Source organism: Ursus maritimus, unplaced genomic scaffold, assembly GCF_017311325.1.
Source record: "Ursus maritimus isolate PB19 unplaced genomic scaffold, ASM1731132v1 scaffold_6, whole genome shotgun sequence".
Classification (NCBI taxonomy): Eukaryota; Metazoa; Chordata; class Mammalia; order Carnivora; family Ursidae; genus Ursus; species Ursus maritimus.
The window spans coordinates 42,282,545-42,294,742 of NW_024426774.1; the positions used below are offsets into that span (position 1 = coordinate 42,282,545).

A 12,198-nucleotide genomic window follows, 5' to 3' on the forward strand; every position below is an offset into this window, starting at 1 on the left:
TATGAGAATGTTGCAAAGGACAGTTCTGTGCCACCTCAGGACAGGAACTCCCTGTTCCCTCCCCAGCTACTGATGAATCAGTAGTATTGATCACATCTCATCTCACATGCAAACAGACACTGCTCCCTTAAGTTCCCCATGCCAGAGGCATACGAGTCGGCAGGTATGCATACAAAAATGGAATTAAAAAGAAAAGGAAAACGGGAAAAAAAGCTTTCTTATTAAAGCCTATCGTCCTAGAATGAATCCATTGCTTTGAATTCACTTAAAGCCTGTACAGGCGAAATGTGTTTCTTCTGGGAACCTCGTCTAACTCGTGTCTGGAATTCTTCAGGCTTTTCTCTCTTCACAAGGGGCTTCTTCTCCGGAGCCTTCATCTTCCAAGACACAACCGGCGAGTTGACAGCCGCCGTCCCATAGACCTTCTGGTATTTGGTTGAGGCCACATAGGACGCTTTCACCGTGAGGACAACAGCATTCATCAGGTTTTTAGCTGCCTGGATGAGTGACGTGGCACTGTCCAGCTAGAGCAGAAGGAGGAGAGAGAGACAGCTGGGTTAGTTGCGGCACAGCATTCACAAGATGGTGGTGTAACTTCACAGTTCAACAGTGTTGTGCCTGTGCATGTATACAATATTGACAAAAAGCAAATTATTACATGATAAAGTAAACAATTTACATAGCAGTCACTCTCTTCTATCCTTAATCCCAAGGTAAAAGTGAAAAAAGAGAGGGTACTCTATAAGGCATAGCTTTCTAAAACTCCAATACCTCTAAAGACCAAGCTCTTTTTAGCATGTAAGAATTCCAATGTAACACAAGTTTTCCAAAGTGGAACATCTCATGTTATTACATTAGGCTGTTTGTTGAGGGTGAGAATTACTCAAACGCTTAAAAGGCATTTGGCAGGCACTGTACAATAAAAAGGTACACAGAGTTATATCTCAATTTTACAGCTCTACCCATGGAAATATAGACTATTTATCCATCCTGAGCTCAGGTATGTAGGAATGCAGGCAGCTAAGCAGAGAAACACACCCATGGTGCACTGCCTTTTATCGAGGTGTTTATTGGACTTGAATATCTATTCTCAGGTCTTGAATATACCTCTTACAAAAATAATTATATAGGCCTTGTAGGTGAGAGAGCATTCAGTGAGACCCCCATATTCACATGTTAATGAAATATTGATTTCTTACTCTGTGGCAAACACTATTTAAGAGCTTTGTATTTCCCCATTTAACTCACAAGCACCCTAGGAGATAGATAGCTATTATTGTCACTGCATTTTATGATGCGAGAGCTGGTGCTTTACACAGCTTAGGTGATGAAGTCCTTAAAGACTGTATCATACTGCCACACTGTTGGGTAGGATAGCTAAAATACTGGAACAAGTCACAACTTAGAGTAAGTTTAGAAGCTCATCCTTAGGCTCTAAAGCCAGGGATGTTTTTAGTTCACTTCTTTTCTGCTTTTAACCAGTTTGACACTGTGGTATATGTTGTATATGAAACCATTCAGTATCTGTTTCAACCTGCTTCACTTCCTGGACTACAGATGCTGGAAAAGTTCAAAACTGCTGCATTTCCCAGACTCCCTTTCAGCCAGGATTCTGCAAGTGACCTAGTAAAAGGGAAGAATTAACAGCTGACTGCAAATATTATTCTAGCCTCTTGGGTACTTGAGCATAGTTTGATTATTCATCAAACTTTTTATAATATCAGCAAAGGAAATACATTCATTGCAGTTAAATGAGGAATCCAAGAATGTTTCTCATTGTTGACATTGGGCTCTAGCTGCATTAGTGAATGGGAATTAGATATACACCCCCTGGGTGCAAGGTGATTAGCAAACTTTTTAAACTAAGGGACCCCAAAGACTGTGGCTGCCCTCTGTGATGTGACTTGCCCTCACTTTGTGACCAAAGCATGTCCCAAGGAGTGACTGGGGACATCAGAAGTTACATCTAAGGTCTCAGTGATGCTGTTGTTCAGGCTGGTCTCTGTTCCATATACTTCATTAGAGCTAAATAAATGTGATGCTAAATTAAAATTATGACAAATGAGCTCTCAGTTCTCCCACCATCAGAAAAGCTCATAAAGTCAGGTTATTGGGGAAACAATGGACGATGCTTTCTATGTATGAATTCTTTGCAATACCATAAAATCGAGGCCTCACTGTTTAAAATATAGACTGAAGGCCAGTATTACATTGACCCCACAATAACACCGAAGCAAAGAAATTTGTGGATTAGAGCCATGATTCAGCTAATAGATAATTAACTGCTTTGTGAGTTAAATCAACCAAATGTATAGAGTAAGTACTTTACCACTTCTATTACACTGTACAGGGCGCACATATACCAAAATAACTGCCTAAACCATAATGTTTAATTTATAGAGCATACATTTTGAAAGCTAGCTAAGGAAAAGCAAATTCTAGATTATTCATGTTAATAGAAGAAAAGCCAAGCATGGATTAGTGCAGTGATTTTCAGAGTCTGTGAACCAGCAGTATCAGTATCACCTGGGAACCTGTCAGAAATGCAATTTCATAGGCTACTCTCAAACTTTCTGAATCAAAAATTTGCAATCCAGGGGATGCTGATGCATGCTAGAGATTGAGAACCACTGGATTAATGAAACCCAAGGACTATCTCACAGTTTATTTCATCTAATGAAAGATTTCAGAACTTTGATCATACATGTGTTTGGTGACATCAGGGCCAGTTATTTGGCTGAATTTCACTTTTACGTCTTTTCTGTTCTACTCCCAGGTAGAAGTGTAAATGATGAAAGAGATAGCAAATGTTGGGACAATTGGATCAGTCATGGTTTCTTTAGAAGCTAGCTACCATAGCCCGTGGCCAATCGACAGCTCCCTGTAAGTCTGTCAGGTTTCAAAAATGAGCAGTATTTATTCATAAAGTGAGTTAATTCTGTTGTTTATCATGGGTAAAGAGAGGGGAGAATGGTATCAGGGACAGTTCTGTGGATTTGCTTCTGGGCAATAGAATTAGTAGAGTAAGACAAGATGCATCTATTGCATTATTAAATGGTTCTCTTGGGAGAATTGAGTGGATCCAAAGAGAAGAATTATAAGTAATTTGGAAATTTTTACCACAGATTCCATTTTCAGATAGATGGTGTCTAATTCTGCAGCAAAAATATGATAGCCTGTCTCTTCTTCAGAACCCCTTTGCTCTCCCAGACTGATGCAGGAATCCTGTGAATAAACCTAATACATTGGTTGAGAGTGAGACAGCTCTGAAATATAAAGCCAGTGATTTCATTCAAGGCACCTGGTAAGGCAGATATGAATTTGTGGCAAGGTGTGAAGCTAGTAGGTGAGGAACCTGGCCAACTAAACCTGAACAAGTATACTACTAGACAATATGCCCAATCTAAAATTAAAAGAAATTTGACTTTTTCTTAAAACTTGAACTCCCAAAGGATAACTTTTGCCATTCCCCTATATCCAATGATTTAAGTCACTGATGCCACAAGCAGAATTTCTTTTATTTAAAAATGACTCTCCTTTATGCTTGTCCAAAATAGCACAAAGACCTGGCATGTTTCATTAAAAATTCACTCCTAAAGAAAATACACTAAAAAGACTAAGGCTACATGGCAAGAAGATCTTTTAATACAAGGTCTAGGAAAACCTATTTAATAGAATTGTATTCTGTTTTGCAATTTATACTGTAACTATGGCATTTTCAGACAAGATATGTAAATGAATACATACAAATGAATAACCAGTATTAATTGAGCACTTAGGAGTTGCTTAGACATTGCCTTTGTCCTTTTAATTAAACTGCATGGCTTAAGTTCCAAAAATCCTTGAACTTAGGTAATAGAACTTGCCTCTGAAATAATGGGCAACAATAGGGATCAAGATCTGTACTGTTTTTCTCCAAAGACTACCACATGAACCACATTTTAATCTCTGGGGCCTTGTTTTTCAGTGACTAGCATCATTCAGAATGAACCTATCTCAGTGTTTAACTCTGTTGGGGTAGACACCTGTTCTTAAACTTGGTACCATTCTATACACATCATGACTGAGTTTGGTGAAAGCCATCATCTCACCTCTGACTCAGTGTCATCCATGGAGCCTGAATTCTTTGTACCGAGATCTCCTGGCCTCAGGTGTGTTCCTGCCCAGTGCACAAGCCCTTCCTGGCTTGGATTTACCTTCATTGCAGCAGTGACTGGAATATCCCTGCAGATTTCTCTTGTACTTGTTCAGCTTCTCTGAAGCACTAATGACTGCTTGTGCCCTTATGTGGGGCTCAGCTACTTTAGTGCTCTAAACTTTTATCAGGGCTGGTGTTCCTAGCTTTATAACAACCTTAAAGTGGACTGTATTTCCGCCATTCCTCCAGCTAGCCTGTGTATGTACTGATTAAACTGGGAGTAGAAAGAGAATTGTATCTTTCCCTGCTTAAGAGCCTTTCTGTTCCTATTGGACATTCCGTTCAGTCCCTATATCTACTCTAAGAGAAGTGACCCAATTTTCAGTTAATTGGAAAAAAAAAAAAAGCCTACATTTAGCAAATGCTACCATGTGCCGGTCTCTGCATTAACTCCCCAAGTTTTGTTTCTTTCATTCAGTCTCACAACCATGCCTGAGGCAGGTAACACAATTATGCCCACTTGGGACAAAGAAGGGCTATGCAGCTTGCTAAATATCACAGTGCAGGTAGGTGGTGAAGCCAAGACTTAAACCCAGGCAGCCTAACTCCAGAGCCCCTGGACTAACCGTTAAGTTGGTGCTGTTTCCCAGAGCCATGCATGGCAGATGAAGCCACAGCGCACCAATCTATCAACTTATGCTAGACTAATTAATTCTCCCTATTTCATTCCATAGGTGTCTGCTGTCCCTAACTACAGAAATCAGGCTTCTCCTAATTCTGTCACTATTTTTTTTAAATATCAAAGTACTATTTTAAAAAGGTAGCAGATGTTTCCTCACGTCTTGTTCTGTTACGATCCATGAAAAGCAAATAAGGGTGGGAGAGCTGTTTCATAGTCATTTCTATAGGACTTTTCTAGCTCTTTTTCTGCCTCTGTACTAGTTTCTTAATCTCAAATCCCAATAGACAGATTTCTCTTTTCCTATACCATCCTTATTTTGTGTTTTGAATGGAGAGAAATATTAGAGGGTTGATGTTCCTTAATTTGATTCTTCCATTAATTGATATTTGTGCTAATTCCTTATGTTAAAGATGAAGATTGTCATGAAAAGTGCTTAAAATGACTCTTAAAATTTACAGAATCTGAAGAATTCTGAAACCTCATGTCGTAAATTTTATGCTATTTAATGAACATGGGGGTTACCTTGCAAGAGGTGTTCAGTTTCAATAGAAACAGACTTTGACACAAATATAACTGCATGACTCAATCAAATTCTCAAATGAAAAGTGCACCTACATTTCTGGAAATGCTCAATTCTCATATACTATTTCAGTCTATCCATCCTTCTACTTACAGTGATTCATCCAGGTATTTCTTCAGATATTTACTATACAAATACTGGTAAGTTGTTTAGTAGGATGGAAGGTACTAAGGAAACAGAAACAATACAGGACCTACCTTGAGTCGGGTAGGGTAGGAAAATAAAGCATCATGGTGGGAGTGATAGTCTAAACTCACTTTAATGGATGAAGTAGTTGGTTATTGCTGACTAAGTGGTTGAGTGATAAAAAAGGACAAATCTGGAGTTCCCAGCTAGTATAGCTGGGTATAAGTTGATGCTTTTAACCCAGATGATGGCAAGAAGAGGTGCTACAATATTGAGTTTAACTCTGGACATTCTGAATTTGAGGTATCTGTGTTACATGTCAGTGAAGTTATCATCAAAGGGTCGGTTGAAATGATGGGACTGAAAGTCTGGGGGCCAGTTTTAAGAAACCACGTGTTTTGCTTATATTGGTTTTGCCAGTTACTTCATGAACAGTGCTCTGCATACTAAGTCAATTTCTGATTTCTCTTCCCTTCATATTCCTTATTTAGTGTTTTCACAAAGAGAATAAAAGTCTGAATGCATATTTTCTTTGGTCAAAAAGTTCAATAGATCTACTAAAATTTTTCTCAGCATTATACTTTCAGGATCAAAATCAATATTTTAATAATCTAAGGCATAACATCATCAAGAAATATCTTAACTATTCCCTTGACAACCAAGGCTACTTCCTGTTAAGTAATTAGCAATCCTTCACCCTTGAAAATAATGGTGAACTTCCTGGAATCCCCCAGCAATAAAACGAATGCAGTTTAACAGCTGCCTTTAAATATGCACACCATTGTCAGTAGTGCAAAGTAATGTAAAAGAGGTGGAGGGAAACACACTGGGTTAAACATCTGGGACAGTAAATGTCTTAGGTTGTTAATTTGTAAGAGCCCGGTATATAATTATAGAAGAAAATTAGGGTTTCACTATGTGTTCTACATTAATCCTCTTTCAGATTGCAGAGACAGACAGAAATATGACCTGGAAACAAATCTATTTTCAAAACTGATTTTTACTGAAAAATAATAAACCATAAATGGTAGTTCATGGAAATCCCCAGTACAAAGCTATCTGTCCTTGGATTAAAAATAATGCAAATGGCATTGGACTACTAGCTAAACTAAACAGATTAAATTAACGAAATTTATTTCAAGGTAATTTTGATGTATAAAAACAGGAGTTTTAGTTGCCTCAAAAAACTTAGAAATGCCTGGGGGAGGGAACCCAGTCCCATTTGGGTGTAGGCTATTTAATTTTCTCAAGTCAGAGCTGATAGTGCTAATGATTTTGAGAATACTAAAAGGGCTCTACAAATACATAGAGTCCAATTTAGCCTCTTGCAAGATCTTTTAGTGGGAATAACTTAGTCTTTCACATCTAAGAAATATTTTAATGCTACTATTCTATACATATTCAGGTCTGGGTTAGTGTTTTACAGGGAGTTAGTTGTAATGGGAGAACTGACAATAAGTTGAAAGTAAACACCTCGAGAAAACTGGAATCCTTCCACTGGAGCTGGTCATTTAAACAGTTACCTCCCCAAAAGGAGTCACAAATTGCTTGCAGGAGGAAAAAAAAAAAAACAAAACCTTGCTACAAGTTAGCTTTGCTGTTAATGAATGGGAGGTTAGAAACCCAGAGCATTGGAGCCTATTATCCACCAAGAAGAACATTTCATGTTTTAAAAATCCTTAAGGCTTTGAAAAGAAAGATATTTGATATCCTTAGAAACTGTGATACATTTGAAATATCTGCCTACTTCTTCCATAGTCTGTATCAATAGCACTTTTTAAAAGCTCTAGCAAGTCCAGGGTAATAAATAAGCAAACCAAGACATGGTGAAAAGGTTCAGCCTAACTGATGGATGTTTACACATTTGCAAATAAGACCATTCCTTTGCGGTAAGCCCTCATTTCAGTGTTCTAGTCCACTCATTCTTCATCAAACAACAATGTAGTGAGTTAGGAAAACTGCATTCCTTCTGGATAATAGGGCAGGAATTTGCCACTCCTCTTTATGGTGGCCCTGGCTGGCATTATTAATCAGTCATGGCACTTTGCTCCCTCAAAAGCTGCTGAGGGGCATGGAAACGGAAACATCTTTACTTCCTTTGTCACATTTTGACAGATTCATCATCTACTGTACCTCTACTTCTATATTTAAATTGACTTAATACCTTACGTTTCTACTGGTCAGATTGTTGACAAGTATGACGCTGTATTTACCCTTGTTCCTATAGCTGATAGGAAGTTGTTTAATTAATGAACTCATTAAACAGAAGACGTAAGTATTAAAGGAAATTCAAAGTACTTGGGGGATTATTTTAAATCAGGTGATAAAAATTAGCTGAATATATTGAGTAGGATGTCTGACGTGAAATGACCATCACAGGTATGCTGCAATTATTGTTACCAAAAAAAAAAAAAAACCTGCATAAACTCTGGTACCATTAGAACATGTAATAATCCTTCATAAATGACAGCTGAAGTACTGTGGGACAACTCCTGAAGGGTTGGCTTAATCCCAGGCGGATTCCCATTTTGTTTTGGTATCTTGAAGAGCAAATGTTTTGTATCTTTAGTGGATCCATCCCAACATAAGGGAGGATAAGAGGTCTGTTATTTTTTCCTGCAGGGCTACCTTGAGCGATGCCAGGGAGGCAGCTGGTGCTCTACCAACGCTGAAGGCCAGTTGTGAGGAAATCTGTATGTAATGGCTCAAGATTAAGTTGGCAAAGGCCTCAGCAGAAAAGCACTGCCATCTAAGAAAAAAATCTCCACAGCATTGCTGAGAAATTTACCAATTGGCTCTCAGGTAACTTTTTCAACTGGACAAATTCGTGCCTTTGTTTTTAATTCATTTGGGTAGGTAGTAGCGCTTCAGAGTCAGCCAGTCCACTGATTAACTGTCTTCATTTGCATTTTTTCAATTATAGGTAAGTAAACCTTGGGGACTCCCATGAAGGCTTAATTACAGTCAACAAATTTCCGAAATAATGGCTTAGAGCCAATTTTTCTCACTATTAAAGGCAGAACAGTTTTTGCTCAACCCAAAACAAGGCATTCTTGGTAAACTTGGGAATGTCAAGGGGTGTTGGAAGGTTAGGAACAGACATGTGTGTTCATCTAGAACTCCCTAGCTCCTTTTTAAATACTTCAACATTTCCTGACCCAGAGGCCTTCTCTGGATTGTTCTCACATAACAGAACCAGACGCAACAGTGGTACCAATGGATTTTTAGGCACCCACCATGACTGAGAGATACTCCTGGAAAAAACAATCTTTACATCACATAAATATAGCATGCGTTGACTGTTGATCTTGTCATCTGTAATAATGAGCATGTCCTCACCATCCACGGTTCATACCATGTTATAACTCTTTAAAGCTCCTTTTTACTTTCCTTATAGGAGAGAGAGCCAGCTAGCAGAAGATCACTACTCTTGACCGATATTCCCAGTATCATCATTACTGGGAGACGAATCTCAAACAAGCCTTTGTCTAAGATTCCAAGAACACTGTCTTTTTAAAATGTATGAGTCACCAAAGGACTCCATACTATCAGAAATGCCTAACTTTGTATGGATGTGGGATCTGCTGATACATGAGGAAGGCTACTTAACACCTTATAAAATATCTCCAAGGCTCCAGCATGCAATGTGCAACCATTAAGAAAGGAGTAGAGAAGAGTCAAGGACCTCAAAGTTTGGATGCAGAGGATTGTTCCTGGCAAGTGAGCATAATCAGAAGGCCCTGGATTATTATTTTCTTTCACTTCTTCACATTCAACCACTAGGAATTGTGTTACAGGGCATTCTTCATATATTGGAGAAAGGAAACTCTTATCCAGTTCCTGACCCTCTCCTTATCAGGTGGGTGGAAAGAACTGGTTGAAGCCTCTGTTGCTACCTGAATTGTGGTGGAGGCTCCTCTCCCAGGTCTCAGGACCCTAGACCCTTTTTCAATACATTCTTACATATCATGCTCTACCCACCTGCCTGCCCCCTTTCTATTTTTTCTTCCTTATAGTAAATGAAAGCTTGTGCTCTACAATTCCAACCCTGCTTGGGCTAATCAATCACTGACTACATGATTTTGAGAGAGCTACTTAACCTAGATCTACCTCAAAATCTTTAAAGTAAAAATGAAATGAGCACTTCCTAGTATTGTATTAAATGAGATAGTGTCCTCAAAGCTGAATGCCTGGCAAATGATAGGCCCTTAACAAATTTTAAGCTTTTATTATTACTTGACCCATGTTTCCCTAAATCACCATTTGAGTCCAAAAGGGTCTTTATATTTTAGATTCTACCTCTTCCCCTTTCTCCATCCCTCTTCTTACTGAAGATACTTGCTCTCAATGTCTGTATATCGTAGTTTTTTTGTTTTTTAAATAGGCCCCATGACCATCGCAGAACATGGGGCCTGAACTCACAACCCTGAGAGAGATCAAGAGTTGAATGCTTCACTAACTGAGCTACCCAGGTACCCCAATGCCTGTGTATCATAGTTTTAATGTGATAGGGACAAAGGCATGGAGAAATTCACAAGGGCCATAGAAAAGCATCAAAAGATGAGTATCTTTTCTAACACTACTGAAATCTTTCTTTGGAAGAAGGAAATTCGAGATGATTCACTACAAGAAAGCGTGGGGATTTTACGTAGATGTATGATACCCATAATATCTATGAACATTTGGGGCTAAATTGGAGATGGAGTAACTGACACAAGAAAATAAAAATGGCCACGGTAAGAGCTAGAGGGAAGACGATCTAGTCTCTGAAAGTGAGGTTTAAACCTCTAATGTGAGAGGCAGGAAAATAAATAGTATAAAATATTTTACCCGACCACTTATAGGACCTAAATCCCAGTTCTTCATTTGAGTTAATATATTCTAAATATTCCTTACTAAAACACAAATTATGCTACCTTGAAAGTGTAACTTCTAAAATTCATTCACCTAAAAAATGGAACCCCTTCCCTAAAATCAAAATACAAGAAATAACAATTATTGGTGAAGGTGTGGAGAAAAAGTAACCATCATCCACTATGTAAAAATAGAAGTACCAAATGATCCAGTAATTCCACTATTGGGTATTAATCCAAATAAGAACACCAATTTAAGAAACAAAGCAAGTGATCAAAGAAAAAAAGGCAAACAAAAAAAACAGATTCTTAGAGAACTGGTGAGTGCCAGAAGGCCACTGAGTGGAAGGATGAGTGAAACAGATGAAGGGGATTGAGGCATACACTTATTGTGGGGAGCACTGAGTAACATATAGAATTGTTAATTCATTATATTGTACACCTAAAATCTAATAACACTGTTAATGGAGCCCCTTCTGGCCTAGTGAACATCTACCTCCCAATCCTGGTGCTTCATCTCCATCAAAACACAAATAATGGGGTTCCCTAGACTTGTTTTCTAAACTTTTAAATCTCTTTTCCTACAGAATGGGCTATTTTTAATCTTTAGTCCATTGAACCTAGCACCTGCCATCTCTACTTAAAAGTGGCCTATCTCATCATCTAAATCCAGCAAAACTCTCATACTGTTGGATCTATGCATTCTTTAGGGGTACTTTAAAGTCCCATCCAACAAGCTTCCAAGAACATGAGCAAACAAACCTACCTTTGGTTGGACTGCTCCCATTTATCAGACAAATAAATTAGCAAAGGGCAGATTTTGAGACTAGAGCTTCTTATGAAAAAAATCTGGGATGATTAAAAGTCAAAATCTAAGAGAAGGACAGTGTCAGGGCTGTGGCCTGGAAATAGCAAGTAGTAGTACAGGTACAAAACAACACAATGGGAAACCTCACGATTGGCCCTATTTGTCAATGCTCCAAGCCTCTTTCAAAACCAATAAAGCAAGGAGGGCTGATGTGTATCACACTTGCTGCCACTTCTTTCTTCATTGGTACATGTAGTAGGCATGGCCAGTCAATAATAGTCCTTTGTCTTAGACATGGTCTCAGAATTCTCAAAGCATAGCCCAATTAATCACTAACAATTGATGACAGTAATCAAGATGGAACCCATTTAAAGAAAAGGGCATAATTAGAAGAAAACTTATGAAAGAAAAACATTTTATGAGTAAAAGCAAACACACACTAAAGGCAGTAGGCAAACACTCATATCCTAAATTAGTTAAGGGGACTCACAAAAACATGTAAAATGTGCATAGGGGAGTAAAAACAAAGTGTTTTTAGAAGGTGTATGAACTTTAGTGACCATCAACTTAATCTAGGCTGCTATATATTTATATATGAACCTCATTTAAAACCTATAATAAAGTCAAACAGAACACTAGAGAAAATCATCAATTACAAGGAAAGTAATAGAGAACTACAAAAACAGCCAAAAAACAATGGCAATCAGTACATGACTATCAATAATTCTTCAAATGTAAATGATCTAAATTCTCCAATCAAGACATAAGGTGATGGAATACATCCAAAAAAAAAAAAAAGCACCCACCTATATACTGCCTAGATATAACTGGCTGCAGACCTAAAGACACACACAAAATGTAAAGAAGAGATGGGAAAAGATACTCCATGCAAATGGAACAACAAAAACCCAGGATAGCAATATTTATCAGACAAAATAGACTAAAACAAGAGACAAAGAGGGCATTCCATACTGATAAAGGGTCAATCCACCAAGGGAATATAACAAACAT

The 12,198-nt window shown here is 38.2% G+C and overlaps 1 protein-coding gene across 4 annotated transcripts in view; it reads right to left on the bottom strand.

Moving 5' to 3' along the window:
• Positions 1-236: 236 nt before the first annotated feature.
• The window catches only part of CTNNA2 (catenin alpha 2), a 952,920-nt gene continuing 940,958 nt past the window's right edge, over positions 237-12,198 (bottom strand). For all 4 annotated transcript variants that reach the window (XM_008700056.2, XM_008700055.2, XM_008700054.2 and 1 more), the window contains one exon: positions 237-524. In XM_008700056.2, the coding sequence (XP_008698278.1) occupies positions 237-524 (288 nt within the window). The remainder of the gene's footprint in view (positions 525-12,198) is intronic.